Here is a 14,124-nt window from a genome sequence, read left to right as displayed (position 1 = left end):
AATTATGCAAAAAATGAAATAAAACTTATCTAGATCAGAAACAAATTTAATACTAGTAATATTTACATAAATTTATGAATATACGAAGGTCAACCACTTAATGATAATCTTGTGGTATGGATTCTACTTTGTTTTTACAAAAAGGAGTCAAGCATCTTTTACATTGCTAAATAGATCTTTATCTTGATGATGGAGGAAAGAAATTAAATGCTGTACATTTGCCCTGCTTGCTCGTCTTGTACCTTCATACCATGACTTTATTACCATACATTAGCCACTGGTTTTCATTTTTGCATCTCATCGTAGCTCATGGAGAGAGGCATGAAGAATTAATTACCATGGGAAGCCCTGATTCCCATGCCAGCAGTGAAGGGCAGAAGTCTTCAGGAACTTCTAAAGCAACAAGGAAAGGCAAAGAAAAGTATTCTGAGAAAGATAAGACAGGCAAGGAGAAGCCGGGCCCTCGCTTTGATCCTCAGGTGGGTGTACTGCTCTCTCTCTGTAGCCACTTGGTGCACATTGGCGCGGTGGGTCCTTACTTGCCCATCTTTCCTGGAGGCTCATGTGTGAAAACTTTCGCTCCTTAGAACCAGCAATCACTTGCAGACATCTTGAGGATCTTTTAAGAAACATTTTCCAAACTTTTTCCCGTTTAACATCAGAGAGCATGAGTTCAGCTGGGCATGTGTTCTAACAGTTAAGACACCTAGATGCCTTATCGGAATGCCGAGCTTTGTTACCTGGCTTCCCCTCTCCCAACTGCATTTTTTTTCACATGGATCTTTGACACTCTCTTAACCTGTGTGAAGTTTTTTATAACCACATAAGCTTTGAGGCTCTCTCCCTACTGGTTACCACCAATGAGTCCCCCATGTAGAAATTATCAAGCTGTATCTCACTCTCTTCCCATCCTATGGTTCACACAAGCGATTCTATCAAACATCAAAAGGTTGATTCTGTAATAAATGTATAATGAGTATATTCAGATATGAGAATAATTGATAATTCTGGACTCCATTCTGTGAAGATGTGCTCTGAATGAGTATAAAGATAACATAACTGTACTTTGTACACTTCTAAGTAAAAGTTAAATATTGGGAAATGCACAAATCTCTGTCATACCATACAATGAGTTTTAATAAATATATTTACCAGGTAGTCCTTGACCCTGGTAAGGTAGGGATTATATGTAATTTACGTAGGCTTAAAAATTCCCTCAAAATTCCTTTTAGTTGATTATATCATTCCTATACCTCATCGCATCAGAATTACTTTCTATCAGCATAGAGCAAATGCTCTGCCCATTCTGAAACTTCATACACACACACACACACATCATGTCATATGTACTATTTTGCATCATGTTTCTTCATCATGATGTAAGATCTGTGTGTAAGATTCACCATACTTTAGTACATATCAATAGTTTATTACTCCTTAAGGTTCTGTGGCATTCAATTATATGGGCATATTATAATTTATTCATGCTAGTAGACATGTGTGTTGTTTTTATCCTTGTTCCCATTATGAATACTGTACAGGAGCTTTTTACAAGTCTACAGATAAATGTCTTCATTATTCCTGGGTGAATAACAATCAGGGAAACTATAGATAATGACATCTAATCTGGACCCTTTTGAAAAGAGAAAGCATTCAACCCAAAGATTTTATTTTATTTCATTTTATTTTATTTTATTTTATTTTATTTCATTTCATTTCATTTTATCAGACATCTATTGCTCACTCTCAACAAGAAGACCCAAATAAACCTTACTGGATTTTGAGGCTGGTCACTGAACACAATGAATTTGATTATTTTGAAGTGAAAAAAGATACAGAACGAGCAGATGAAATCCGAGCCATGAAGCAAGCCTGGGAATCAACTGAGCCCGGAAGAGCAATCAAGGTCACTCAACTCTGACCAGTTATTACGCTTTCCTTTTCACCTTCCACACCGTCTGAAAGAAGAGCCTCATTGGTAAAAACAGTCTCCAGTTTAGGGATAATCTCTGAAATGTTAGCAGACATTGACCAATTAAATGTTAATGCTATACATCTACATTGCAGTACATGAGGAAATACTGTTCTCCTGAAACCAGGAGGAATTGCAAAGGCAAGGCACCTAATGATCATATTTATAGATCCAATTAGGCCCCACCTGTTGTCATCTGGTGGGGCTATTTACACATCTGTTCCTAACACTGCCAATTAAGGGAGTGTAAATATGGTTAACGGAGGTTGGAACATGCTTTGAGCAGCCTTTGATACACATAGATAAAAATGCCTGGGATGCTATAGCGAAATATTGTGGTTTATGGCAGCATTTCACATTCCAATTCAGGGCAACTGCAGCAGACGAAAAACTTTCAAGAAAAGTAAAATAGAAGCCCAATGTATTAGTTTTAATATTACTTCACCCATTCATTCTCAACTGTCAAAATTGTGATTGATTCAGTTACTGTGTTTGCTAGAAAATTAAGGAGAGTTGCCCTGATTGAAACTACCCTATTCAATTCACATTCATTTGAATATCATTAACATGTTATTGCCTATTGGCTGTTGATTTTCAAAGAGCTTAAAAGGCATATGGCTAGTAGCTCAAATACTGGTTAAAGTGGTTCTCTCGCCTTTCTTCCTCCCTGTTTACCTCACTCTTCTTCCTCTTTCTCTTCCTTTCCCTCCTCCTCCTTCCCCTTCTTCATTTTCTTCTCTACCTTACATCAATCACTATTTTTAATGTTAATCATTTTTTAAAATGCTGATTAACATTTTTTGCTCTGTAGGCTTCTCAGGCTCGTTTGCACTACCTTAACCAGTTCTTCAAGAAAACATCTTACTCTGAGGCGGGGCCTTCAATCGAGAGCCAGACTAGAGCTGCAGAAGGTCAGTGAGCGCTGTGCCACAGCCTCGGGGTCGCAGCTGCTACGGGGCCTCCTCAGAAACAGGCAGCAGCTGCTTCCTTGGCATCTCAATTTTACTACATGCACAACTGGCTGTTATACACCTAACAATGGCTATAGGGTGCTATTCAGCTGTCTTGTGTCTATTTTCTTTTTTATATTTAGCAGTTTATAGAATTCAAGCCTGATTTTTACTGAACTTTGCGAATTTTAGGATGGTCTAAACAATTGTGTACATACTAAAATTGAGATGTCAAGGAAGTAGTTACAGGATGTAGTTAAAAACTTGCATTTTCTAACATATTGGTCACTCAATACCATATCTATTAACTTCATGATGCTGTTAATTTCAATGTTTGTTTCTGTTATTGAAGATGTGTAGTGGTATCCCATTGGTGGGGATGATATTCTGCCAGCTCTACTTTTAAACCAAGGATGGTCTCCCAATGAAATTGTTGAATTTGTCTGAACAACAAGATGCTGGACTCTCTGCATGGTCCATGCCCGCAGTGAAGGAATCATGACTGGATATGATCTGTTCTACTGTAACAATATGGAGGAATTCAGTATGGGGGAGGGCTTCGGGAGGGGTTGGGAGAATCCCAGAGCCTATGAAACTGTGTCATGAAATGAAATTAAAAAAAAAAAGAAACAGTCAGCAGGTCTTGTTAGGTAATAAGCAAACATTTCAGGATCTCTATTCTTTAGGATTCTGGAGAACTGCACAATTTCACATGATCCTATAACCAATGCTTCAGTGATCAAATCATTTTCATTTAGTTTCTCATTGAATCTGATGTCTTCTGCTTCTTGCAAGTATATATGATTCCACCTCATTTAAGAAAAAGATGAAACCAGAAAAACTGTGCAACCTAGTCAGATGGAAGGATCACTACTATCATGTTGGCACTTTTTAAAAAAATAACAGTAAGATCATAGCAGCTTAGCAGCTATAGTCCTAACCTTGCACACACCAGGATTTTATATGGGCTGTGATTCTAATCACGGCAGCCCTGTTTCCCATCCAGCTCCCTGCTTGTGGCCTGGGAAAGCAGTCAAGGATGGCCCAAAGTCTTGGAACTCTGCACCCACATAGAAGAGGCTCCAGGATCCTGGCTTCGGATCGGGTCAGTTCTGGCCATTGTGGCCACTTGGGGAGTGAATCAAAGGACAGATCTTCCTCTCTGTCTCTCCTCCTCCATATGTCTGACTTTCCAATAAAAATAAAATAAAGTTTATATATATTTATATTTATATATATTTATTTCATATAAATATTTTTATTTAAATATATATAAGCTTTATTTTATTTATATATATGCAAGTTGTGTGAAGTGAAGGGAATGGAGTGAAGCTTATTAGAGTAATTTTATTTCCTCTCTTTCTCGATCATTCTTACACCAAAGGGTCCATCAGCTTTCACTACATTTCTAAAGAACCAATTACAGCCCAATATAGTTTATTTATATAGATGCAGGAGTCTTCAGCAAAATACTAGCTAAGTGAATCCAACAACATACTAAAAAATTATCTACCCTGAGCAAGTGGGATGTATCCTTGGCATGCTGGGATGGCTCTACAAGTCCAAATCAACAGGTGTGATGCATTAAAAACTGAATAACAGCCTTATGATTATTTCTATAAATATGGAGAAAGCATTTAATAAAATGCATCCTCTCATGATAAAAAGCCATAAGAACATTGGGCATCGAAAGAAATGCCAGCACACAATCATGCCAACATGTAAATATCTCTCAGCCCTATCACACTGAATGGGGAAAAGCAGAAAGCAGCTCCACTAAAATGCAGAATCAAGCAAGGATGCTCACTTTCACCATTGCTATTCAATATAGTGCTGGAAGTATGGGACATACCATTAGTCAAGACAAAGGATTTAAAAGGATTTAAATTGGAAAAGAGGAAGTGAAATTATATCCGTTTGCAGATAACGTGCTCCTATACATAAAGAAACCAAAAGGCTCCACTAAGAAAATACTGGAACTTCTTTGAGTGGTTGGCAAAGTTGTGTTTTGCATAGCTGTAGGTATAAAATCACACAAAAATTAATACCATTCATATGAACAAACAATGTCATGGCTAAGAAAGAATTTGTAAGAGAAACTCAATTCACAATAGTTGCAAAATTTAATCAAGGGGGTAAAAGGTCTCTACAATAAAAATTACAAAATATTAAGAAAATAAGTAGAAAACAAAAAACGGAAAACTCTCTGTATTCATAGGTTAAATGCATTCATTTCATCAAAACGTCCATACTACCCAAAGCCATTTACAGATTCAAAGTGATCAAACTTCAGTTAACAAGGACATTCTTCTCAGATCTAGAAGAACGATCCATATGGAAACATATATAAATGGCTAACGCAATTTTAAACAACCGAAGCAAAGCTGGAGGCATGATCACACCAGGTTTTCAGACATGCTGTAGGGTAGTTATAATCAAAATAGAAACAGACATGTAGACCAATGTAATAGCATAGGCCGTTGAAATCAATCTTTAATCTACAACCAAATAATTTTTGACAAATTAACCACAATCAATCACTAGAGAAAAAATAATACTGAGAAAATTGGAACTCTGAATACAAAAATCAACTAAGAATAGATCACAAGTCTCACTGTACCACCTGATATCAGCAAATTCCTTGATGAAAAGTTCGGTAAAACTGCAAAACCATTGTGCTTGATTAGTAAGTTTGTCTCAGAGACAAATATGTATGTCTTAGAGTCAATCTAGCAGGCCAAAAATGTATGGGAACAAAATGGACATCTTGTGATAGGCTAGTTTGTTTTAAACCCTTGTTTATACCATTGTGGAACGGTAGTGTTCCCACATTTTACTTGCTGAATGCTATGGTTAGCGGTGAAATAAGCCTGCAATAATGGAGTGGATTAAAATCACATCTTTTCAAAAATAATTAAAAGTAAGCCTGGATGTGTGGGTCAGACCTGGAAACACAAAGTAGAGCACTGTTGGTCTTCTAACTCGGGTCTACATTTTGTTGAGGCTGAAGAGCTTCTGCTGGCAAATCTTTTAAATTTTTCTCAATCATGAGAGATGAAATTGCAACAACAGTTTTCTTCCTCACAAAACTGGTGAAAAAACATGATAAATTGAGTAAGCAACAAATAGAAGATTTTTCAGAAAAGCTGACTACCATCCTGGTTGAAACATACAGAAGTCACTGGCATGCTGATTGCCCTTCTAAAGGGCAAGGTTTCAGGTGTATCAGGATAAACAATAATCAGAAGAAAGACCCCATTTTAGAAAGGGCTTGTGCTGAGAGCAACGTAGACTTTTCTCACCTGGGCCTTCCAAAGGAGATGACCATATGGGTAGATCCCTTCGAAGTGTGCTGTAGGTATGGTAAGAAAAGCCATCCATTTACTATTGCTTCTTTTAAAGACAGATGGGAGGAATGGGAGGTCTCTCAACAGATCACTTCTGCTGTGAATAGAGCTACTTTCGACTACTCCTCCAGCACTTCCTCTGATGAAGAAGGTTCTAGCAGGGAACCTCAGATCATTCCTAAAGTCAGCAATCCAAAGAGTATCTATCAGGTTGAAAACTTTCCATCTTGGTTCCAGATGTCCCACAAAAAAAATGTGGCAGACAGCCATGTGGGCCTGCTGGGAAGTACGTATCACACTACACAGAAGAACCCCAAGTACTACAGGTCTGCTACCATGCACCGGGTGGACAGGTACCACTGGATCCACTCGCACCGCTAAGGCAGCTGCTAGGCAGGTGGTGGGAGAGTGCTGGAGGAGTTGCTTTATTTTCCCAAAATAAAAATGAGTCTGAAATGGAGAGGCCCATTGAAACAGGAAAAAAAAATCAGGTTCAGGACTGAGGTATATGGTTATGAATCCTCTCAGATGATGATTCTGTTCTTAGCTGTACTTTTAATCCTTAATTGTATGTATGACATTTTATGTAATTCTTAACTAGTAATAGAATGAAAATGCTGACCTGTCATAAGATGTAATGAATTATATGAAAAGTAACAATTTAAATAAACATACTGTGTTAAAAAAAAAAAAAAGTAAGCCTGGAAGGGAAAGAGGCAGCTTTGGGGAGGGAGAGAGTCTATGATACACACAATATCTTTTTATATTGGTAAGATTTAAAAACAAGCACTCAGAAAAATAAAATATAAAAAGTAAAGACAGTTATACCAAAATTTTCTGTAAAGAACAGTTTGGACACAAGTGGCTTTAATACTCTTTTGTCAGATATTTGAGAAATAATACTTAAAATTCAAAGAAATAACTGATAAAAGAAATCAAAGATGATCTCTTTGATATGGCAACCCTCATGCTAAATATAAAGTAAATAGATGCATAGATGAACAACTTACATGCATACATTCGCTTAGGTGAACTATATAATGGAGTCTAGCATATTGGGAAGTGAAGGTACATTTCAGTGTACATCTCTACTCCCAAATAAAAAGAGGAATTGCAATGACACAGTTAAATATACCTTGACAGCATGATACCAGATTTTTAAGATTTATTTACTTTTATTGCAAAGTCACCTTTGCAGAGAATAGGAGAGACAGAGAGCAAGAGCTTCCTTCTACAAATTCACTGTCCAAGCAGCTGCAATGGTCAGAGCTGTGCTGATTCGAAGCCAGGAGCCAGGAGCTTCTTCGGGGTCTCCCACACCAGTTCAGGGTCCCAAGACTTTGGACTGCCTCCACTTCTTTCCCAGGCCACAAGCAGGCAGCTGGATGCAAAGTGGAGGAGCCAGGATATGAACCAGTGGCCATATGGGATCCCAACACATGCAAGACAAGGACTTCAGCCACTAGGGTAACATGCCAGCTCCCAGATTTTCAACCTTTGCCTCTAACTACAATGCCACTGTACACTTATATAGCAGAGGGCTAAACTTGTAACTGTTACTGACGGAACATACTTCTGTGATAATATGGACAAAATGGGGGATAAAATGGAAGGAAGAAGAGGGAGAGGGAGGAACCCTTGCACCTTTAAAACTGTATCATGGGAAACAATAATAACAACAAAAAACTTACAAAAAAATTTTCAAGGGAGAACCAAAGAGAAAAAGCATGGAGAGCCTACATATTCATGATACAGAAGACTGAATATTGTCTAATGACTAAAGATGATAGTTCTTTCCAAATTGATTCCTAAATTCACTGAAATCACAAGCAAAAACCCAGAAGGTTATTTTGCGACTATCCACAAACTGACTCTGAAGATGAAAGGCTTGCAATAGCTGACATGATACTAAACAAGAGCAAAGCCCCTGGATTAACTACGCAACTTAAGCAAAAGACATATCTACTAAAGGACGAACTTCTCAAAAGTACCTTTGTACATTTAAAACCTTTAAAACAGAAAAATAAGTAAAACTAAGAACCCGACTGAAAGATCAAAGCACCACAAATGAAGTTACATGGATGGCAAAAATGCACATGGAAAGTGGTTTGTATCAGAGAAATGAACGTTAGGACAATGAGATGCAAGTCCAGAATGTTGACCTCACCAAGCTCTACAAGAATAGGGAGCAACAGGAATTCTCATACTTTACAGGTGGATTTAAGAAAATGCACAGCCACTTTGCAAAACAGGTTGATGGTTTCTTACAAAGTTAAACAGTCTGTTTTTACCATACGATCTCTCCAGCAGGCACAATACTTTGTATCTACTCAAAGGGAGGGAAACATGTTCACACAAAAGCCTACACATAGGAGTTTATTACAGTTCTATTCATGATTGCCAGAAAGGAATGGATAAACTGTGTTACCCAGGCAATGGAGTATTACTCAGAACTATGAAGAAATGAGCTATTGAGCTCTGGAAATACATGGGAAAAAAAAAAAACCTGACTGCTTCTAAGTGAAGCAAGCTAATGCAAAAGGGCTCTCTAGCACATAATGGAAATTACATGATGTCTGGGAAGAGGCAAAACTATGGAAACAGGTCAAAGGTCAATGGTTCCAAGAGTATGAGGGTGTAAAGGGAAAATCAGTAGATCTTAGAGGCTTGAGTGAAATTACCCTGAAAGAGGCAGTAATGATAGATTTCATTACACAATTGTCCCAGCTCAGAATGGACAACACACAGTGAATCTTAATGTAAATTCCAGAATTTGAGGTATAATGAAGTGTCAACACGGAATCACCAATTACAAAAAATATGCACTTTTTAATTAATTAGTTTTATGGTACAGTTCCAAAGGTTCTGGAATTTCCCTTCCCCTCCCCCCACTGATTTCTCTTATTTTATTACAATAATATAGTACTTCAGAAAACAGTCTTAAGTCCATTGTTCTGTTAGTTAAGGGTACCCTGACATTGTAGGTATGGAGAATGGCAGAGTCCAGCATCCTATTGTCAAGATATATTTAGCAAGATATATTGCACAACATATCATTGTACTCTTACAGGAGAACATAGATTATAGGAACTTCCATGTATGTGTGTGAGGAAGTGGTACTTGGGATGTCTGTGTATCTTCCCTCCAATTTTACTGCATATCAAAACGACTCTTAAAGTTGTCTAGGCTCAAGTATTAGACCTGCTCATTGGGCTATTGCATACTGAAGTTCTTGGGTTCATGTCCCAGCTCAATTCCAGCTTCCTGGTAAAGCACGCCCCAGGAGGCCTGAGTGACTCCTAACCACCTGGGACTGAGTTCATGGCTTTGTTCCATACCTCACTCAACCCAAGCAGACATTCGGGAGTGAACCAGAAGATGATAGCTCTTCATCGCATGTGTGTGTGCGTGTACCAGTGCACCTAAAACGAGTGAAAGAATAAGCCAAAAATAAACAATTCAAAAGAAAATGTAAAGCAAATAATCTAAAAGTCTTTTAAACAAAAAACCAGGTTGGAGGATTTCTACTCCTTGATGTCAGTTGTTATTTGAATAAAACACAATGACTTGGCAATTTCTTAGAAAGTGAAATGTAAGTCTGTTAGTAGTTCACACCTCTTTACATAAACTGTCCTGGAAAAACATACCCACGGACACTTAAATGCACTGATGGTCTCCTGGAGCCGTGGTGGTAACAGTGACCGAGATGGTAACATGCAACTCAGTAAATATAATCAATGGCTTTGGGTTACATCCTTTAATGAGTAGATTTCATGGTATTTAAATTATACTTCAGTGAAATTGAAAAACATCAAATGATCGGGAAAGCCAGGGGATTAGTACCCTCGATTGGAAAGGCTCAGCTCTGTTCTGGGGGCCTCCATTCGGGTCTACATGGCGTTAACAGCCAGCTGCTGATTTGGTTTTCAGCCTTTGCCTACATGCATGGACTGTCTACATGCATGCTGTGTCTTAATACGTTTATAGTCCAGCCCCTAACTGCTTCATCACACTTTTAAATATGGCCTATGACTTTTAAATGTTGGGTAGTTAAACCTGCTTAGAAAAAAATTCTGTAATTTAAAAATACCTCTTTGTCTCCTCTCTAATTTAATTCTATTTATTTAGAGTAATATTTTGTCACTCTTTTAACAGAGCATATTCATTTTGCTATCACCTTCATTGAAATATAGATATAGTGCCGCCAAGTAGAGGATAAAGGTGCAATATGGCCAGTAGTTATAGCTTCCTAAAACGATATTAAGTAAAGAAGTTCAATCAATGGTTATTCATTTAATTCATTAATTACTTATCAGATTTGTTTATGTGATTAGCCATGTGGTCAGTTTTGATGGTTGCTTGAAACCCTGAGTCTGTTTTGTCAAGCAGGGCTTCGTTCACGATCTCCAGCAGTTCTGGAAATGTCTCCGCACCATATCCGCAAAGCACTGGAATTCGTGGACATAAATCAGTATGTACGGTAAGTGACCAAATGTATTCATAGATTCAGGACTTCTTGCCAATAGGCACTGCCAAGTAACTGAAATTTTGAGATTAAATTCTTACTGTATGTTCAGTGTGTCTAAATGTAGAAATGTACGATTTTACAAGTCAAAATTTGCACATTTTATTAATCAGCCATTTTAATCACTTAGTAATTTGCAAAGATTTCATTGGAAGTCAATTATGTCAATGTGAACTGCTGAAAACTCCTGATACCTGCTCTCATTATATAATTAAATTCTGTTTTCCTAAAAAACAGACAATAGGATTAAGACAGGTAATTATTAAAATGTATTTGTAAATTTGAAATCATTTTCAAAATGATTTAGCTTCATCAGTTCAAAAGGAAATCAAGTTTCTCAACAAATGGTATTTATAAATAATGGTTATTTTCCAAAGTGTTTCTCTAAAATTTTAGTGACACAATAAATGGGGCATGACCAATTTAAAGGATAATGGTTTATTATTTCCCAACTGCTGTATTTCCGATCCAGATCCCTGTTAATGTACCTGGAGAAGCAGTGGAAAACAGCAGAAGATGGCCCAAGTATTTGGGCCTCTGCCTCCCATGTGTAAGACATGAAAGTTTGTTCACAAGCTCTCAAATGATTTATGTTTGTCTTTTGATGGTTTTATCTCCAGGTCAACAAACAAAGAGCCTATACTACAAACAGAAGAACTGACTCAACAGGAGGCCATGCAGAAGGCAGAAGAAATTCACCAGTTTCGAGAGCATAGGAGCAGGATGCTCAGCATTAGAGATATTAGCCAAGAAGAACGGTTCAAGTTGAAAGACGAACTCCTGGATATGTATGGGGACATGCGGGTGAGTTTAGAAGTGCAGAGGCTGGTCAGAGCAGACAAGATCTCTTGTAGTATTAAAAGACACTCCTGTGAGAGGATTAGAGGGTGGGGTCATTACCCCTCTCTGTTAGCTTTAATTCACTAAGAAAAAAGATAAAATTTTGTTTATCAACATAGAGTTCCCAGATAATCCAGTAAGCTCTTTCTGTTTTGTTAACTTTCCTCCAGTTTTTGTCTCTTTTGCTCTTCTTACTCATGACAAACTGACTTTACAAACTGGAGACTTCTTCACTGCTTATTCCCTCGAAACCAGTGCGTTCAACATTTGTAAAACCACATCTGGCCTTCATTTTATTTCAAGACTGCATCTTGTATGTTTAATTGATGACTTCACAGAAACATTTAAGTATAGCATTGGCAGCAATGTGCAAGCATTTTAAATCTATCTCTGTTGGATCACAGATAATGTGTGCTCAAGGATTGCGTCTTGGTTCCCTGCTGCACCTGCAGAAGCTGGAGGGGTGCCAGCTTCACAAGTCTGTTCTCCAACTGAAAATGTAGAATAATGAAGTGCAGAGACATAGTCCCATTGTATCACAGGGGGAAAATCATATTTAGACTATAAAACGAAAGGAAATTCCAAGATTGCAGTTCATATTGTCTGGGTTTGCAACAGATGCAAAGGGGAGAAGATGGTGAGGAAATACTGATTGGAGCAGCTTTGAATTCAGATCCTATTCGTTTAAGTATTGGATTCAGATAATCTTAGTTTCGACTAAGCCCATTTATACAGAAACATGATCAGTAGCATTTCCCACATTTCCACCAGAGAGGAGAAAACGTATCAATTAATCAAAAGATTGCTGGCATACTAAATTTATTTGCACAAACCCCTTAAGATTCTCTTTGCTATACTTATATATATATGTATTTTAAGTATACATATTACATACACAAGTACATATATTTGCTGTAATATGTCACTGCATATATGTATTTAATTATATACTTATATGTATTTTAAAATATTACTGTTTACTTATATGTATTTTAAGTATATACTATATATACATATTCTTACATCTTAATGTCACTGTTGGCATCTGTACTCATGCAGATGGTTTCATGAATCCAATTTTAAACTGATAGTTACAGTATTTCACTTTCATCAAATTTTGGGCAAATCTGCATCTAGCATACAGCTGTATCAATACCTGAACCTAAATCAGTGCAGTCACAAAAACAAGAAAAGTGAGAATTTGAGGATCAAGACAAAATTGGCATTTCTAGGAGTTTGTCCTTATATTAACATTAATCCATTAAACTCTATTTAATGTTATCATTTGGAAACAATAAATAATGTGATCATTTTCACAAAAAAGGAATCAGTAAAACCCACTGTAAAAGAGCAGCTGGTGAGACATAAACATTTTTTAAGACACTGTAAGAGTCTTGATATTCAGATATACAGTTATTATTTTGTTTTGTTTTGAGTGGTTAAGAAACTAGTAGGAAGCTAAAATAACAGAGATAAACGATGTTCTTCAAATTCAGCTCTGATATATTTTGGACAACGGGAAGACATCTATGGGACTAATAACTTAACTAAGCACAATTACTATATAAGACACTATTTCATTACATGTGATAAATCCTATGCCCAAATCCGCACCTATTCTCTGTGTTCCCATTATCTTTCTCCTACCAATGCTTTTATTGACTATTCTTTGGGAAAATCGCAATATTCTTCTTGGCTCTGCTGTGTTTCATGTATGTATAAATATGTGAGTACCTGCACTCAGAATCTCAGGCTTTCCTTTTCTTTCTGGGCTAGAAAACCTTATCCATGGAACTTAGTCACATGTGGTTATGTTTGGAACAGGATTCGTTAGACGAAGCTCGACAGAAGATCTTGAATGTCCGAGAAGAATACAGAAACAAACTGATGGAGGCTGAGCGCCTGAGATTAGAGGCCCTGGCAGCTCAGGAAGCGCCGGTGAAGGCAGAGCCGGAAAAGAAGGCCCCAGCTGCTGACACTCAGCAAAAAAAGAAAGGAAAGAAAAAGTAACCTGGAGGTGCCCAAGACACGCTTTCTCTGTAGGCGAAACACGTATTTTAATGATCACGGCATTGCCTGCCACTAAAATATTAACACAAGTGAAAAACAAAGGTTTTGCTATTGTAGAGATCACTTCAATATTTAATGTTAACTTGGTAACTTTCCTCAAAGATTCAATATTTGAAATCATTAGAATTTAAAATGTCCCGATCTCAACAAAATTACTTCCAAATAGTTAGAATTCAGTAAAGATCTATGCATGTTCACTCCGAATCGGTTGCCTTTTTAATTAGCAAAACAACGTTCTAAAAATGTCAACGTGGTGTGTATGTTTGGCGCAGAGGCCGAGCCATGGCTTGGGATCCCTGTGTGCCCAGCTACAGTCCCTGGCTTCCTGTGAGCTCCACTCCAGCTTCCTGCTAATACACAGGCTAGGATGCAGCAAATGACCGTTTGGTGGTTTGTTCCCTACGACCCGAGTAGGAAACC

At 37.5% G+C, this 14,124-nt stretch overlaps 2 protein-coding genes across 4 annotated transcripts in view; both read left to right on the top strand.

Moving 5' to 3' along the window:
• Nucleotides 1-13,901, top strand: part of ADGB (androglobin) — a 170,280-nt gene extending 156,379 nt beyond the window's left edge. For all 3 annotated transcript variants that reach the window (XM_058666997.1, XM_058667057.1, XM_058666939.1), the window contains 6 exons: nt 307-479; nt 1,730-1,906; nt 2,784-2,883; nt 10,659-10,749; nt 11,415-11,598; nt 13,459-13,901. In XM_058666997.1, the coding sequence (XP_058522980.1) occupies nt 307-479; nt 1,730-1,906; nt 2,784-2,883; nt 10,659-10,749; nt 11,415-11,598; nt 13,459-13,644 (911 nt within the window). In that variant the 3' untranslated portion in view covers nt 13,645-13,901. The remainder of the gene's footprint in view (nt 1-306; nt 480-1,729; nt 1,907-2,783; nt 2,884-10,658; nt 10,750-11,414; nt 11,599-13,458) is intronic.
• LOC131480832 (protein BTG4-like) lies at nt 5,950-6,885 on the top strand. Its single transcript, XM_058667167.1, has one exon. It carries the CDS (start codon nt 5,970-5,972, stop codon nt 6,648-6,650), a length of 681 nt encoding a protein of 226 aa, XP_058523150.1. The 5' UTR covers nt 5,950-5,969; the 3' UTR covers nt 6,651-6,885.
• Nucleotides 13,902-14,124: the final 223 nt, after the last annotated feature.

This window comes from Ochotona princeps, chromosome 1, assembly GCF_030435755.1.
Source record: "Ochotona princeps isolate mOchPri1 chromosome 1, mOchPri1.hap1, whole genome shotgun sequence".
Taxonomy (NCBI): domain Eukaryota; kingdom Metazoa; phylum Chordata; class Mammalia; order Lagomorpha; family Ochotonidae; genus Ochotona; species Ochotona princeps.
The sequence above is the reverse complement of the archived record's forward strand: the minus strand, read 5'-3'. Positions and strand labels throughout refer to the sequence as shown.